The sequence below is a fragment of the Ambystoma mexicanum genome, chromosome 8 (assembly GCF_040938575.1).
Source record: "Ambystoma mexicanum isolate Mex_15411 chromosome 8, UKY_AmexF1_1, whole genome shotgun sequence".
Classification (NCBI taxonomy): Eukaryota; Metazoa; Chordata; class Amphibia; order Caudata; family Ambystomatidae; genus Ambystoma; species Ambystoma mexicanum.
The window spans coordinates 1,079,530,920-1,079,548,711 of NC_090929.1; the positions used below are offsets into that span (position 1 = coordinate 1,079,530,920).

A 17,792-nucleotide genomic window follows, 5' to 3' on the forward strand; every position below is an offset into this window, starting at 1 on the left:
GGTCTTCACCAAGCTGATGGTGGTGGTGGCAGCGCATCTCGGGAAAGAGGGATTCACATCTACCCCTACTTGGACGATTGGTTGATCAGGGCGCGCTCACCCGAGCAAGTCCTGGATCATCTGTACGTCACCTGCCACTCCCTTCTCAAGCTGGGCCTCTCCCTCAACTTGAAGTCTCATGTGACACCTACCCAGCGGCTCCAGTCAGTACATCGGGGCTGTGCTAGACACATTCCTGGGGCAGTGTTCGCCTCCCCAGGTGAGGGCTCACCACATTCTGCAGATGGTGGACAAATTTCAACGTGCCCAGAGTCTCCCGGCGTTCGAGTTCTTGAGATTGCTTGGCCTCATGGCATCCTGCATTTTACTGGTGCAAAGGCCAGGCTGCAGATGAGATCTCTGCAGTGGGCACTCAAGATGCAGTGGTCACAGTTCTCCGGCAGGATGTCGGACCCCATTCCGATTCCGCCCTTGGTCGCCCAGGACCTTCTGTGGTGGGCTGTCGAAGGGAATCTATTGAAAGGGGCTTTGTTTTGGCAACTGTGGCCGGAGGTGACGATCGTGACGGACGCATCCCTCACGGGTTGGGGAGCTCATGCCAACGAGCTGACAGCCAGCGGTCGTTGGTCTCCGGAGTCCAGACTCCACATCAATCTGTTAACAGCTGCGGCCTGTCGGGCTTGCACTGAAGGCTTTTCTGCCATCAGTGCGGGCGAAGACTGTCCTGATTATAACGGACAATATAGTGGCCATGCACAACCTCAACAAAAGCGGGGGGCAGGGGTCACTCCCACTGTGCAGGGAGGCGATGCAGCTCTGGTTCTGGGCCATCCAGCAGGAAATTACGATCTCGGCAGTTCATCTGGCCGGAGACGAAAACGCGGCGGCGGACGCTCTGAGCAGGCAGAGCATGGTCTCTCACGAGTGGGAGCTGGCTCAGGAAGTTCTTTTGGAGATCTTAGAGCTTTGGGGAACCCCACAAGTGGATCTCTTTGCCACCAGTGTCAACCGGAAGTGCCAAAGATTCTGCTCCGGGGAATTTCCTCCAAGAGGAGCCTTAGGGAATGCGTTTGTAGTGGAGTGGTCCTTCTCACTGCTGTATGCGTTTCCTCCAGTCCCCGTCATTTCGCAGGTGTTGCGGAGGTTCGGTTCCGAGATGATCCTCATTGCTCCGGCATGGGCCAGGAGAGCTTGGTACCCGGACCTTCGAGACATGTCCATCTGCCCTCCACGTCGTCTTCCCTACCGAGAAGATCTGCTCTCAAGGGAGGGGGGTCGAGTTCTCCATCCAGAGGTCAAGTCTCTCAACCTTCATGCTTGGTATCTGAAAGGCTGAGATACAAGGATTGGGATCTCCCTGAAGACGTGATGGAGGTGTTGCTTTCGGCCAAAAGGCCAGTAACGAAATCCCTGTACCGTTGCCGTTGGAGGAAGTTCTGCAACTGGTGCAGGGTACAGACTGTGGATCCGTTCCAATGTTCCATTCCTTTCGATTTTGTCTTTTGCTTTCTTTAGCCCACAAGGGCCTGAATGTGGGTACCATTAAGGGTTACCTGGCGGTGCTATCCATATTCAAGCGCTCGTCTGAGGAATGTTCTTATTTTAAAATCCCTTTAATATCTGTTTCTAAAAGGGCTAACTCGTGTGTTTCCACCGTCGCCTTTCCAGGTGCTGGGATGGGATTTGAATTTGGTTTTAAAGTTCCTAATGGGAGCTCCGTTTGAGTCTGTACATTCTTGTCCATTGAGACTGTTGTCCTTTAAAACTGTATTTTTACTTGCGGTTACTTCCGCACGCAGAGTGAGTTGCAGGCACTTTCCGCCAAACCACCCTTCACTGTGTTCCATAAGGACAGGGTTGTCCTTGGGGTACGACCTTCCTTTCATCCGAAGGTTTTCGGAATTCCATCTGAGCCAGAAGGTAATTCTTCCGGCATTCTATCCTCCTCCACATCTTGGTAAGGAAGAGGAGAGGCTCCATAGGTTGGACCCTAGGAGAGCTGTGAGTTTCTATCTCTCAGAGTGGACGATCAGCTCTTTATTGGTTACACTGGAAGGCGTTTAGGTTAGGCTGTTTCCAAGCAGACCTTGTCTAGATGGATCATTTTGACGATCTCTGAATGTTATAGTTTGGCGGGGAAGGACCGTGCTGTAGGCTTACGGGCCCATTCTACTAGGGGTATGGCTGCCTCCAATGCACTACAGAGGGATGTTCCGATTCGCAATATTTGCGAAGCAGTCACATGGGCCTCTGTCCATACTTTTGTGAAACATTATTCCCTGGACCCTATCCATGGGCAAGATTTGGCCTTTGGTAAGGCAGTCCTCTATTCTGGAATTTGATTGGGCAGTCTAAAAAAATGTCTAAATTATTTTTCCACCTCCTTATGTTGGTACTTGTTTGGGAGTCTGTCAAAGATGTGGAATACGTCGGAGGACACAATCCCCTCGAAGAACAAGTTACTTTCTTACCTGGTAACGTTCTTTCGATGGGATGTTCCTCCGACATATTCCACATCGTACCCTCCCTACCTGCCCCTCTACAGAATTTCATATGCGATTGCAGTTTGTTTCCGCAAGGCTTTCTGTGGTAATACTGGCAGGAGATTGGTGACACACGTTCTGGGGGAAAAAAACTACAACTGAGGCTACGGGCGTCATGCGTCCTACATATAACATTCGGTGACGTTGACTGTCGGAGGAGGTCCTCGGGGGGAGTGTATCTATGTCATCGATGCAGGACGCCTACGCCGAAGTTTTCCGAAGCAGCAGAGCTGTGGTGATCACTGTCAAAGATGTGGAATAAGTCGGAGGAACATCCCATCGAAAGAACGTTACCAGGTAAGAAAGTAACTTGTTCTTTTCGCCTCAACTTATTTAAGACAAAGGAAAGATTAAGTTCGTGGGCAAAGTATGCTGTGATTGAACAATCTCGTCTTTGTAATCAACAAGATGAAACCTTAAAACATCTCACGCTTTTCTGTACGGCTCTTTGTTCAGAAAGAACAAAGTATTTGGGGAGCCTAATTGCAAAGAGGCAGTCTTTAAGTGCTGAGGATTGGTGGCAAGTGCTTTTTGAAGAGTCTGATCGAAAACTAACAATTGCCTTGACTTTATTTTTTCTGTAAAACCTGAGGAATCGATTGGCAGCAGCAAAAGACATTATGTAAAAAAACCGGAAGTGATGCGCTCAAAACTGTCCATATGCTGGGCTGCTGTTAAGACTTTCAATTGTTTATCTCACCGTAATTCTAGCATCGATGATATGATGCGATAAACTTGCCTTGTGTAATAACTTGTATTTTAAAGGTTTGTAACAAACCATAAAAATAATTTTAAAAGAAATATCTGTTTTAAAATAGCGGGAGTACACTACCAGTACAAGGTAATCCCCTTCGGCATCGCCTCAACACCAAGAGTATTCAAAAAGGCAGTATACCCTTATCTGGACGACTGGCTAATTACTAGGGAATCGCCTCAAATTTGCAAACAAAATATTCCAAAAAAAAAAAAGACAATAGACCACCTTTTCAATCTGGGCTTCTCGATCATTGAAAAGAAATCAAGCCTAGTCCCCAGCCAAATGAAACCATTTTTAGGGGCTATTCTAAAGACAAAGGAGGAGCTGGCTTTCCCTTCAAATGAGAGAGTACAATACATGCTGTTGCAAGTACCTCACTACAAAGTCTGTCGCCAGATAACTGTACGCAAACCAATGCGCTTGCTCGAGATGATGGCCTCATGCATTCACTAAGTCCCACACGTGCGCCTGCACATACAACCAATGCAGGAATGGTTAGCAAAGCAATGGTCTTGGGCAAGCGTTTAGTGGGATGATCTAGTGGTTGTTCGCTAACCCTTGTACAGGCTCTTCGCTGGTGGTCAAGGGACAACCTGCTACGAGGAAAACCCTTTCGCGTTCCACCAGCACAGGCAATCCTAACTACAGACTCCTCATTTGCCAGATTGGGGGGGGGGTGCTCACTATCTTCACCACACAGCCCACGGCCAGTGGACACATGCTACTGCCCAAAGACATATCCACTTCCTAGAACTCTGGTCTTCCAACAACATCTTACAGGTCAAACAGTGTAGGTCCTCACAGACTGCACCACTGGCATGCTCTACCTAAATAAGCAAGGAGGCACACACTCTGTCTGACCAAGCTATCCCAAAAACTATGGAAGGGGCCCTCAAGCGGAACATTTTACTAACCCCTCAACATGTTCCAGGGTAACTCAATTCTCTGGCAGACAATCGAAGCAGATACCCTCTACCAGAACAACACAAGTGGCATCTTGACAGATATCCTAGACTGAATATTCTCGCAAATGGGTCACCCCCATTAGACTTGTTTGCCACAAACCTAAATGCACAATGCCCAGACTTCGCGTTCAAGTTTTCCCCAACCAGGGTCCAAGGGAAACGCCCTGTGGCTGAAATGGTCAGGGAAATGTGCACCAGGAACAAGTAACTCTAATCCTGGTTGCTCCTATGTGGGTGAGACAACCTTAGTTTTCACATTTGCTCAAACTGGTGATTTGCAACCCAAATCAAGCTTCTATGCCTGTACAACATGCTAACGCAACACAAGGGAGCATCTCTCCATCCGCGCCCACAATCTATGAACTTGGCAGCTTGGCTCCTGAAGTATTCCTCTAGAATTTGGCCACAAATCTTTCAGAGAGGTGTACGGACATCCTAAAAGGGGCACGAAAACCCAACATCGGACACTGCTATTTTAATATGTGAAAGAGATTTGTGATCTAGTGCATGTCTCAAACACTAAACCCAAAAGAATGTCCCCCAGTTAACATTCTACATTACATGCTTTACCTACTAGACTCCGGCCTAGAATTCAACTCCATCAAAGTGCATCTGGTGGCCCTGTCAGCTTACACCACTTCACAAAATCCCTGGTGGAAATTTCCTGTCATCAAGGCATTCAGGGAAGGGGTAAAAAGGCTATACCCACCCAATTTTCAACCCAACTCCTGGTTGAAATCTTAATGTTGTGCTCTCCAAGCTCAGGGGTCCACCCTTTTGAGCCTATGCACAAGGCCAGCCTAAAACATGTGACTTACAAGGCTGCATTCCTAGTAGCTATCACCTTTTTATAAGACGAGTCAGTGAGCTACAGGCTTTCTCCGTACAAAACCCTTTCTTAATACACATGAATAAAGTTGTCCTCGGACGCATATTGGGTTCTCATCCAAGTTCATTTCTAAGTTACATGTTAATCAATCCATTGAACTTCCTACCGTCTTTACAAAATCAATTTAACTCGGCAGAAAGAAGCCTCCATACACTTGATGTACAGGGTGGTCTTGTACTATGTGAACAAAACTAAACCTCTAAGAAAAATGGACCAACTCGTTTCCATAGCACCTGGAAGAGAAGGCGATCACATCAAAGAACGCCATCTGCAGAAGGATAGTCGAGTGCATACAGCTCTGCTATTCCCTATCTAAGAAAGGCTTACCTTTCAACCCCCAGGGCTCACTCTACCAGAGGTATAGGGGCTACCTTATCTTTCCTTGCAAACGTCCCTCTAGATGCCATTTGCAAAGCTTCTACATGGATTTCCACCCATACGTTCACACAGCATTATTGCATTGATGCTCACTAAAAAGCAGATTTCACATGTGGGACAAGCTGACCTGCCGCTGTACCTTCTCACTTCCTTCTACAGATACTTCTTGCTAATAAATGCAGAGCATTTGATCTAAGCAGATCCACAAGCTCCAGAAGTGATACATTAATCACCTTAATAGTATTTCTGGTGCTTTTATCTGCTTAGATTAACACCCTTCTGGAGTAGAAGGCACATAGATGTTTTCTGTGTGATCACTGTTTCTGCTTTATCACATCTGTACTTGCGTTACACTTCATGCAACCTCATGTAGGAAACAATCAATCTGAGGGACGTAGACGCGTGAAGGACCATGGGTACAGTACATGTCACAATAGGGATAGTATTACTAACACACCCTGTTTTCGAGTTTCGAAACAAATCTTGTAATCCTCAGACTACCACTAGATGTCGGACTATTCAGAGCATGTGAATGAATCCAAGCAGATACAAGCACCAGAAATATGATTACGGTGACTAATGTATCCCATATATATATTTTTTTTCCTTGAAAGCTGCTGTTAATGCACATTGTAAGCGTGTGTGAGTGAAATATCGACTGTATGTCCGTCTCCACTACTCTAGAGTGAATCCTTGCCTCTCTGTCATGCTTACCTGTAAGTGTTTGGCCTTCCTTGAGCGGATATCCCTGTGCACTATGCCACCAGTTGTAACAAATGAAGCAACAAGTATATTCAATTTTATGCCTTTATTTAAGTTGTGGGATAGTCGGGTTGGCTTCCTCTGCCTCTTTCTTGACTATTCACCTGCCTTTTGGTCTCTTCTGCAATCCTCTTCCTTTTCTGTATTTCTGGTATCCGGCTTTGTCTCCTACTGTCTGTGTCTCCTATCTGGGTCATACAATCAGCCTCTCCTCTCCAGGAGGTAAAATGGACCCATCTACTCCAGGTCTTACAATCTGCTCAGCAATCTTCCCTTCCTCTCTAGGTCTTGCAATCTGTTCTCCTCCCTCCAGGTTTTACAGCATAACCTGGGTCTTGCAATATAACTTTCCACTCAAGTTCTTACGACCAGCCCAACACTTTTTCCCTGGTAATCTTCACCCTCCTCTTTAGCACCATAACTCTCCTCATCTGTACCACAAAACTCTTTCTCTCTGTTCATGGGAGCTGGCCCTTATATAGTGTTTGCTCTGCCTAGCTTCCTGTCGATTCTGAAGAGGGGTTACGTGCCCGCTCTTGGCCTGCTCAATGGCAGGGATGCTGTGTAGTCCTGAGTTCATTGGGGATGTCTTTAAACCATGAAGTAGTTATTAATCCCACTTTGTTTACTGGCTGGTAAGGAGCTGATGGTTTCTTCTCCTGTCGGAGGGTGGAGGGTTGCCTTTCTCTGAACTACATTTTGGTGACTTCCTGTGCAAAACAGGTCTGTGTATGTATTAAGTATTACTCCTGAGGGGAGGGGTTTTGGAAAAAAACATTTCTCCTTTGTTTGGTACAGTGCTGGCATCCTTTCCCTTGCTTTTAATGGAGTCAAGTGGCTAAAAGTGATTTTTGTCTCCCGTGTGCTGTCAATTGTGAGGGAAACTGTTAGGTTAGATTTTCATAGCAATGATAAATCTTCCTGACCTGTGTCAATACCAGAACATTTTGCCTTTACTGGTGGACACATTTTCCTTATACCTCTGTGTGGGAACCTTTTCCCACACTCCCAAACTTTTATACTTTTTTAAAACATTTTTTAATGTTATATTTTGTTATCTTTATGGGCGTTATATTAGGGGAGACCATCACCTCCCACCTTATGTGGAGCCTTGGGGAGATACTGAGTATCCCCTTCCTCATTTTAAATGTAACATTTGTTACACGGACAAACTTAACTTTAATGGCTGGTGGCAGTGAACCTTAATTCAGTGCACCCTTATGGCGGGCTGTTTGCACATGGGTGTACATTTTACCAAAATGGCCATGTCTTGTTTTTCACCATTTTAGTATTCCTTGTCCTTTCTTGTTCCTTCACCTGACATCCAGGGTGGGAATTTCCTTTGTGTGATTTTTATCTTCGGCGGGAGTCCTGTGGACTCCCTGCCCAGGCTCCAGAGTGTCTGTGAAGGCAGGAATCGAGGGAGGAGTCCAAAACTCTGCAGCCCTTTGTCTTCCAGCCTGACTGTGAGATTCCACGTCAAACTGGGAGGCTGGCTGTCTGGAAAGGATAGCCAGCCCCCCCCCCCCCAAACCCCCCCCCTCCCAAGTTTTAATGTTGCCAGGCTGTTTGATTGGCTGCGTTCCTACATAAACGTCCGAACCTGGAACCTGAAGAGGTAGTCGACCACTGGAACCAAAACTGAAGAGGTAGATGAAGAATTCTTAGCTGAAACGATTTCCAGCGACTGGAGAGCCTGCTCTGTAACCGGAGCCTGCTGTAGCCCTTCCTTGCAATCGACCTAGGGACTCTGAAAACGGAGACCCCTACCCAGAGCCAGGTGAGACTCACTAGACTCAAGACCTGCATTAAGAGCCATCCCACGCCGTGTTGCGACCTTGCAGGCTGCAATACCCAAATACTCAGGGGCCTTGAGCCGTTGTGCTGTGCACAATCTTCTGAATTCCGAACCTCGCTGAAACTTTGTGGGTATCCTGCTGGATCTCCCGAGGCACGATTCCAGTCTGAAAAGTCCCCTCACCAGGCAGCTGGACCTTGACAACAACGAGAATCCGACTGGCGATACTGGTGTTGTGTGCTCCTGAAAAAGGCACTAAATCCACAGAGCTGCATCCAGCCGTGAGGAAAACCTTGCATAGAGCCTTTCCTGTGATCCTTGCTGTGAAAGTCCTTCCAGTGTCCTGTCTTCTTGATGAAGGAATTCAACAACCAGTTTTTTGGTTGCAGATTCTGAAGTCCTTCTGCTGCAAAATCTTCTGTGCTGAGGTACTGTGTTGGCCTTTGTATTTACTTAAGTCTCTTGTGATTCCTCTGTAGTTTTGGGGTGTTTTCTGTGATTGGGAGTCCTCCCGTCAAGTGCACCCAGGCCCCTGCTGGAATCTTCCTTCTTTGAAGCCCCTGGACCCTCAACTAACTCTAAAGTAAAGTACTTGTTCTAACAGTCTTCCTTAGGAACTCTGTTTGCTACTTGAGAACCTATCCTGACCTGCCTGGTGGACACTAGACGCTTGGGGACCCCCCTTCTGCCACTGAGAACACTCATGCTCCAAGAATAAGGGAAATACTTGAGTGAAGAGTTACAAAAGTTATTACTTAAGAAATGTTTTGCCGTTCTGAAAAGTATGTGTACGCTCTTTCCTTAGAAACTGTTTCGCCATTCTAACAGAGTAATAGTATGGGTATATTACTCACCTGTGATTTGCTTGTGCCTCTTCCCAAAAGTTATGCTGTTGGTTTCATTTCACTATTCCTATTAGGATAAATGTTATGAGTGTCTCCAACTGGGTTTACTTCACTTGACTTGCTGTTAGCTTGTCCAGGGTAAGTCTGCCTTAGGTTTTACTTACCTCGAATAACCTTGAGTCATCCATAAAGAGTAATGTTGGGTTTTGCTTTCCCTGGTCTGTTTTATTCTTACACATAGTCTTGGGTTTACACCTGCCTTTAAGTGGCTGATAGACTTGTAAACAGTGTATAGGCTTTACTTACCTCGAGCATAACTGTGGTATACTCTGAAATAAGTTAGTTATTGCTTCCCTTAGTCTGTGAACTGAAAATCAACTGTGATTGAATGTTACACCCCAAGGTCCAACTCCCCTAGAATAACTGTTAGCCTGAATTAGAGCTATAGGTGTTTTTACTGTTCCTGGTATAAGTGTTCCACTATTCACAAAAAGTATATCGGCCAGTTGGGTTACTAAGTGATTTCTTGCTGAGTGTCACGGTGCAACTGCTAGGGTCTACTACCCTTATATTACTGAAAGTAATCTAAAAGGTAACTATTAGTTTGACTTACCTAGAGCTCCTGCTAGGTGTTCCAAATTAGGTTATATGCTTTGGTCTGTGTACCTTCAAGCATAGTGTTGTGTTTTTCTATAATGTGTTTATATGATCTTTGATGGTACTTATTTCCCCCAAGAAGTATCTGGGCCTACTTGTTTTTAATTTAAAACATTCTTTTTTACAATACATAATGTTTTAATATTGCTTTGGACCATGTGTATTAAATATCTTTGTACTGATTTATACAGCCCTCTCTCCCTCCTAAGATAAGCCTAGCTGCTCCGTCTACGCTACCATGAACTTGGGTGGTACAGCCTTATATTAAGAGTGGAGTCTTGTATTGCCTCAGTTGAATGGTTTTACTAAGCGCTTAGTTGGACTTCAGAAAAACTGCCCTAACAGACGTGTTCTCTTCTCCCAGTGATCCTGGTAGCGTGGAAAGGAAGTGTGCCACTGTGTGTCCATTAACTGTATGGGTAAGGACTGCTGCCCCTCTGGATATAGAGTGGGTGAGGCGTCATGTTCCCCAAGACTGACCCCTCTTCCGTGAGGTACCCCAATCTTCCCCCATTTTCACCCAATTCCAAATCTTACATGATTTTTCCTAGTCTGAGTTTTCCTCTGTTAGGAAAGGAGCACTATGGGAGAGGAAGTTCCTTTCTTGTTGGTTTGTTAACATGGCTTGGGACTTCTTGTCCAAATAAATGTTTTTTTTCCAGCTTTCTTCCTGGTGTAGGTGACCTGAAGATCTACTGAATGGTCTGCACCCTTCATGGGTCCATGCTGGGTGAGGTTTCATTCAAGCAAGGAATTATGTGACCTGTAGTTTTTGGTGGTTTGTTTTTCCAAAGGATTGGTCAATGCCCAGGGATATGCTTTTACTGCATTCAGCTACTGTTGTGGACCTGAGGATACCATACACTAGTCGATGTGGTGAAGTCAATGTGGTCACTTCGCCACAACTACTACAGAAGGTCTCTGTGAGCATTACAGCAGTGGCATTCCAAAGGATTGGTCAATGCCCAGGGATATGCTTTTACTGCATTCAGCTACTGTTGTGGACCTGAGGATACCATACACTAGTCGATGTGGTGAAGTCAATGTGGTCACTTCGCCACAACTACTACAGAAGGTCTCTGTGAGCATTACAGCAGTGGCATTCAGAAAAACCCTCTGCACAACACTGAACACTGAACACTGGGAAGTGAGGAACCTTCTTAACTATTGTGGTGTTACATGTTACCTAGTGTTCTTATACTCCACATTAAAAAAATCAAAGAAGCGGTTGCCATTTTGATTATTTCCTGTTATTATCATAATACCATAGTGCACTACTGTTCCTTTTAAAAATCTATTTTTATCTGTTTTTGTGTCAGCATATTTTCCTAACTGGCATAGATTTGGAAACATTAATAGTAGTTTTTTTTCCTCTCCTGTAGGTGGATCAGAAAAGTTACTACGAGTCTGTCTGAACCTTCCCTACTTCCTACGCTACATAAATCGGTTCCAGGATGCTGTGTCTGCAAATTCTTTTTTCATAATGCCAGCTACTGTGGCAGATGCCACTGCTGTCCGTAATGGGTAAGACAAGTGGCTCTTTGTGCCTTTTGTGGGATTCATCTTAACATTATATATAGAACCATACCATTAAAGGACCCTGCAGCGCTGGTTCGCGATCACTGAATTGAATGGGAACGGGCGTCACAGGGACACAGCGAAATGTGCAGCTGGAAGATCAGTAAGGGGGTGGTGGGTATGAGTGGGTAATGTATTTAATTTGGGTTGTTTTTCTGTAACGGCCAAACCATATTTTCGGCCAAAACCATTATGGTCTTTTCAACCGCAGTTTGTTCCGTTCGGTAAAACAACCCAAATTCCGAAACGTGCCTCAGCATCTGGCGTGGTGACGCACAAGTCCAGAAGCTTCACTTTCCGTCTCCTCTTCCCCACAATTAGTAGCTGCAGTGGCAGCAGCTCCATTACAGCTGCTGGGTCATTCCCTAGCCCCACTACCAGTACCATTTGATAAGGGAGGCACATCTTTGCTCTTCTCAAAATCAAGCATTTTGTCTATCAATTCAGCTTTAGTGCCAGAGACGGTCAAGCTGCTGTCACTACATGACTTTAAGTGATCACTTTTGAAGAACTTAAAGTAGTAAGTGATTGTCTCCATGTAAACTATTCTAATGGGTAACTGTTCACTACAAGGCAATCAAACATCATAGTGTACTGTGTACAGATTATCTGGACACACCACCAGGGTACTACCATGAGGTACCCAATACTGATCCTTTTCACAAAACACCCTGATAAGTGGAGTGGGCCATCCCACCGCTGTACACCAATTTGTTAGGACTGATTTTCTATACTCTGACCTGGGGTACAGATATATAGAAGGCCAACCTATATTGTGACAGGGACAACCCTGGGAGCTGTAGCCAAACCATTTCAAGGTAGCAGTGACGAGAGGTCTTGTCCAAGTCTAAAGAGGTGGTGAGCTTGTAAAGGGTCCTCAATGAGTACACACCATGGAAGTCACAAGTTACACTTAGACAATATGTATAAAAATAGTTATTTATGGCCAAACAACACTATGAAAAATGACTACTAACAGGTAAAAGTATCACACGGCACTAATAATATAATACATATATACAGTCACTAAAGTGGGGCATAATACAGACCAAACCCCTGTAAAGTACAGATTACATTATGCACTATAGGGCCACAGAGAATTAGCCCTAGCTTCAAAAAGTTCTTCCCTAAATTGTCTGGGGCCTAATGCCCAATAGTTCAGTAAAAGTTCTGACAGTTTGTGTTGGGGAGAAATTTCATTTGTGTGTCAAAACCTTAGAGACCCCCAGCTATTTTGCTGGACTTGGGGCGGTTTAATTGTAACACCTGAGTGAGTGGGACATTTGTTCTCACTCATGTGTTTTTTCTGAGTAGGATTTTCGTGTTTCCTACTGTTTAATGGAGTCTGGTAAACTCCATAGGCATCTGCTTTTTGCATTGACACTGCACATTTTGTGCAGTGCCACTGAGAAGTCCCTTGGACTTCTCTGAAGGTTTAACTAACTACATTTTCTTGGGTGAACTACTGTTACCAGGAATAGTAAGGGTCCAGCACACACCACTCTATGTGGAGTGCTGGAATTCAATAGTAACTCCTTTTGGCTCTGAGCCCTCAAGTCGTTCCTATCGTCTCTGAAAGGCAAGCTGGTGAGGATCTTCCTGGTCAACACCACCACCATGTTCTACATCAGGAAGAAGGGGGCAGGGGGCCTCTATCTCTGGCGCTCTCCAAAGAAGCGCAGGACTTGAGGCGCTGGGCTGACGCACAGGGAATGTTCGTCGTCCCTCTCTACCTGGTGGGAGTCAAGAACACCATCCCAGACTCCCTCCACAGGGCACTACGCTGCTGCCATGAGTTGGAAGTTTGTCAGGATCAGTTGTACTGCCTATTTGTCAAATGGGCAGACCCCAGATCGATCTATTTGTGACGGCAGCAAACTCAAGTGCCAGAAGTTTGCCACCATATTCCACCCCCAAGGAGCCTGGGGGGATGCTTTCTCCCTCCAGTTGGAAGGGCTGTTTCTGTATGAGTTTCCTCCATTCCCTCTCCTGCTACGAGTCATCAACACTCGGTGTCCATGCGAGATTATACTCGTAGCCCCGGCAGATTTGGTATTGGGACCTTCTTAGACTGGCAGCGTAGCCCACCCCTAGGTCAAGCTGCCAGTGGTTCCGGATCTTCTAACCAGAGAAGGAGGCGCAATCCTTAATCACTAGCCAGGATCGCTGAACCAGAGGGTTTGGCTCCTGCAGCGCTAGAGTTTGGAGGATATGAGTTGACTGCAGGGATGTCCTCGCCAGGGCATCATCTACCTTGAAGTGCTAGAGTCACAAGTGGAAGCGTTTTGCTACGTTGTACCGGTCTCACAAGATTACCCCTCCTGCGGGTCAAGGCCCGCAGATCCTTCCATACGACTGGCGCACGCCTCTATCCAGTTGCATCTGGCAGCTATTTCCTGCTACACCAGGTTTCGAACGTTTTTGATCTTTCCCACCAGTGAAGGCTCATGCCCCGGTGTGGGACCTCCACGTGGTTCATGGGGGTCAGGGGGGCCCTTCGAGCATATGCATCAGGCCCCATTCAAGTTCCTCTTGTGGAAAATGGCTTTCCTTGTGCCCATCACCTCTGCCAGGAGGGTAGGTGAGATCCAGGCCCTATTATGCAAGCAACCGTACCTGACTTCCCACGAATCAAGCGTGGTGCTGCGTAGGCACCCCCTCTTTCATGCCGAAAGTCGGAATTACGAGCATTTGGTGTTACCAGTTTTTTTTTTTCCGGAAACCTTGATCGCTGGTGGAAAGGGCCCTGATCGCTGGCGGAAAGGGCCCTGCACTCGCTGGATGTTGCCTGTGCCCTGAAGTTCTATGTGACACGCACAAAGAGTTTTCGGAAGACCTCTCAACTGTTTGTGAACTTTGGTCGTGTGAACCATTGGAAGGCCTTGCCCGAGGCTTCCATTTCAAGATGGCTCTCCTGCCGCATCACGCACGGTCACCAGAACGATAGCTGCAATGGCAGCATTCCTGTCTCCAATGTCCCTGCTGGACATGTGCAGGGCTGCTACATGGACATCCACGCACACCTTCACAAAGTTCTACTGCATCAACAGGAGTTCCAGGGAGGAGACCAGAGTCGGCTAAGCACTGCTACGCAACCTGTTCGCTTGAGGTGAGACTGTTCCGGAGGTCAGAATTCATTGCTTCTGTTGAGCCTTGCTACCTCCCATGGTTGTGTAATGTTGTACTGCTATGTATTTGTTATTCATGAACATGTGAATCCATGCCAGACCTCTTACTGGAGAAGGCTTAAGTTACTTGGTCTGGCATAGATTCACATGCAAACCCTCCCTCCGTGGCTCTTCTTGGTCATGCTGCCACTTTACATGCGTACCAAATCTGAAGATGACTGCCAGAGGAGGGGCTTAGGGAGAGGACTGTCATTGGATGGGGGCAGTGTGACCTAGAGGATGAAGTGATTGGTTTAGAGGAGAAATTCCGTTTTTAAGTGAAACTGATTTTTCTTTTACCAAGGATTCCCAGTCTGACTGGGAATATTCTTGAGCATGTGAATAGTAAAGTAAAATTGACTTTACTTAACTTTTATCTTTGTAGGTCCAGCACACACCATCTTATGTGGAGTGCTGGGGGGGGGGGGTGGTATTTACCTAGTAACTCTTTATCCTACTCTCATGTAAAATGTCTGTTACCCTCGCTACTTTAAATGGCTGGTGGAACCCTCCGCTGCAGTACAGCACCCATGGGTGACCATTTTTTATCAAAATGGCCTGTCTTCTTTTTTCGCCATTTTCTGTTTGTGGGGTCTTTCTTGGGTTTTACTCTGTGCGTTGAGACCAGTTTGAGCCCTTTGTCTTGCCTTTGGGGGGCTTCAGCCCTGAACCCCACCCCGGCTCCAGTGTCTCTGGAAGGACAGGATGTGAGGAAGGGTCCCGAAACTCCACTGTTCTTTGTCTCTAGGAATGCCTGAATGCATCTAGCCCTGATTGGCTAGCTGGCTGGCCGTCCTTTCAGGACAGCCACCCTGCTGTGTGATTGACAGCCTAGACTACGCATGACTGGAAGAAACCTGCTTAAAAGGTGAGGGTTTTGGGACTAAAGGCAGAGTCTACCTCTGGGAATAACACCCGATGAAGAAACTGTGAACAAAGCTTGGTGCAACCTCCCAGACCTTTGAATTGGCCGGTGAAGTTTTTCACCTCGACCGAGAAGTGCAGAACGGAACGACGTCTCCCCTTGGGTTAGTGGGATCAACTAAACCCGAGACTAACTCCACTGGACCACCATCCCCGACTTGTTTTGCCTCTTCGTTGCTTCGGAAGCCCAATGCCAGCGGTTGAGTGTCTGTAGTCGAGTGCAACGTCTGCCGAACGAATCCCCTTACCAGAGTGCAGGACGGAGAGAGCAAAGAGTCCAACAGGTATCCAACATCCGCAACGGTCCTGTTTGCTAAGCGCTGAAACCACGAAGTGCTGCTGAACCGAAAAATGCCGCTAGTTGCTGTCGACCTCCCAAGTACTGCCACAGGAGTCCTTCAGATGTGCTCCTTGTCCCCATGCCTGAGGCTCATGAATAATGGTCTGCACCGCTGTATAAAGACTGAATCCAGCTGGACCACTCTTCTTCAAACCATAGGTACTGTTTAGGCTTAGGTTACTTACTTTATTGCCTTTTAGCCGCACTCTTCTTATTTGGGAATTGCATTGGCTTACCTTTTTAGAGTTGATTTCAACTCTTCTCCCAGGCTTATCAGCTTGTGACCCTACAGGTGATTTTTCTAAAGACTCTCTAACTTTGTGCAAGACTTTGAGCAAAGAAGTATGTCAGGTCCATGGACTGTGTCCCAAATGACTTTGGCTGTCTTGGCTCCCTGAAGACTCTTGTTTATACCTCATAGGTGGTAGCCTGTTACATGCTGTTACTGCTGAGAAAGGCTTATCTAGATTTCTTTGGAAGATTTAGTTGTCCTCGCATATACTGAGAAACTGTCCAACCTTTTTCCTTACCTAACTTTTCCTTTCTGCAACCTCAGAATCTGCAAAGTATACTAGTGAGATATATACATGCCATTACTGTCCTTGTGATTGAAGTCACCTCCTGGTGTAGCAATTGTGTAAGAAGCATATCCAAAGAATGTCCACTAACTTGTTTTGATTCTGGAAAGTAATTTTAATGTGTATTTACATTGTTACAACAAATTGCCCTTTTAAACAATGCTTATTTAAAAAATGATTTTAAATAAACTACTACTAACAGAAACCTTTAGTATGTGTTACTTGGCTACTTGTATTTATGGATTTCGTTTGTACAGTTCACATTTACCCCTCTTGAGATAGGCTTGTCTGCTCAGTCACACTGCCAACTTGTGTAGTATAGACCTATACCAAAAGGTGGGTTACCTAATTCTAAGCGGATACGTGTTGTGGAGTCTCAGTGTCTGCATCAATTCTTACCTAGCAGACTCCTACTCAGATTAGCAAAATCCACTTGTCTTACGAAGACCTGCATTTTTAGCCATTCCACGACGTGCTGTGACCTTGCTGGGCTGCAATACCCCAGTACACTGTGTCATCGAGCCATTGTGCGGTGCACGGTCTTCCGAAGTCTGAATCTGCCCAAAACGTTTGGCGGCGGCCTCCTGGCTCTCCAGCGACACAATTCAAATCCCTGCAGATCTCTCAACAGAGTGCAGGACCACGAGAGTGAAGTGAATGCGACTGGCGATATTCGTTCTTCATCTTGCTGCTGTAAAAAGACGCCAAATCCAGAGCTGCGAGAATCCGTGAAGTATACATTGATTGAAGCCTCCTCTGATGACTGCTGCAAGTTCCCATCCAGTGTCCAATTCTTTTGTCTCCAGACTAAGAATCCAGGGATTGGGTCCTGTGCTGCTGCATCCTGAAGGCATCCACTCTGAAGCTCTTTTCTCCTAAGGTACAGTGTGGGCTTGGGAAATACATACCTCAAGTCTTGTGTGTATCCTGTGAGGCTGAGTGGGTGATTTGTGTGGTTGGGAGTTTGCCCATACCACTTGCTGGAACACATGTAGGGAGCCTTCCCAGGAGTCCCTAAACACTTTAACATTGAAAGTGAATACTTGCTTGTTTAAGAAGAGCTCCAATGGAACTTAAACTTTCCTGCAATTGAACCCGATCTCAACCTGCCTCCAGCTGGCACCTAGACCATTATGGTCCCTCTTCTGCTTTCAAAAGAATAACATGTGTAAAAGTACTTGTTTGCTAAAGAAGTTTGTGTGGTAAATATCTCTGTGAAAGAAGTTAGTGTAATTAAGTCTATGATTACCTAGAAGTTGGTGTGTGCCCTCCTAAAAAGTATACAAGTTGCTTTACTTACTTTGAATGGTGTTCCCCTTCTGAAAAGTAATAAGTGTTGGTACTGTTTTATCATTGCTTAACTGAATGAGTGTAAATGCTTACCAATAGGGTTTCCCTACCTTGATATTGATATTTTATTTATAACGTGCTCGTACACGAGTGTTTCAGAGCGCGACGAGGCAAGGGAGCGGAACAAGGTAGAATAAAAACAACGATCTTACCTGGCCCAGTGACATTGAGAACGTGCAAGTGCATGGGAGAGGGAGAGGGGTGATGGGTGGAAAGTGCTGAGCAAAAATAGAAATAGTAAGTAGATTAAATAAAGCATGA

General features: G+C 46.0%; 1 protein-coding gene across 6 annotated transcripts in view; it reads left to right on the forward strand.

The window, feature by feature from the left end:
• The window catches only part of UBR4 (ubiquitin protein ligase E3 component n-recognin 4), a 2,945,062-nt gene that overhangs the window by 146,301 nt on the left and 2,780,969 nt on the right, over nucleotides 1–17,792 (forward strand). For all 6 annotated transcript variants that reach the window (XM_069611069.1, XM_069611071.1, XM_069611072.1 and 3 more), the window contains exon 7: nucleotides 10,977–11,118. In XM_069611069.1, the coding sequence (XP_069467170.1) occupies nucleotides 10,977–11,118 (142 nt within the window). The remainder of the gene's footprint in view (nucleotides 1–10,976; nucleotides 11,119–17,792) is intronic.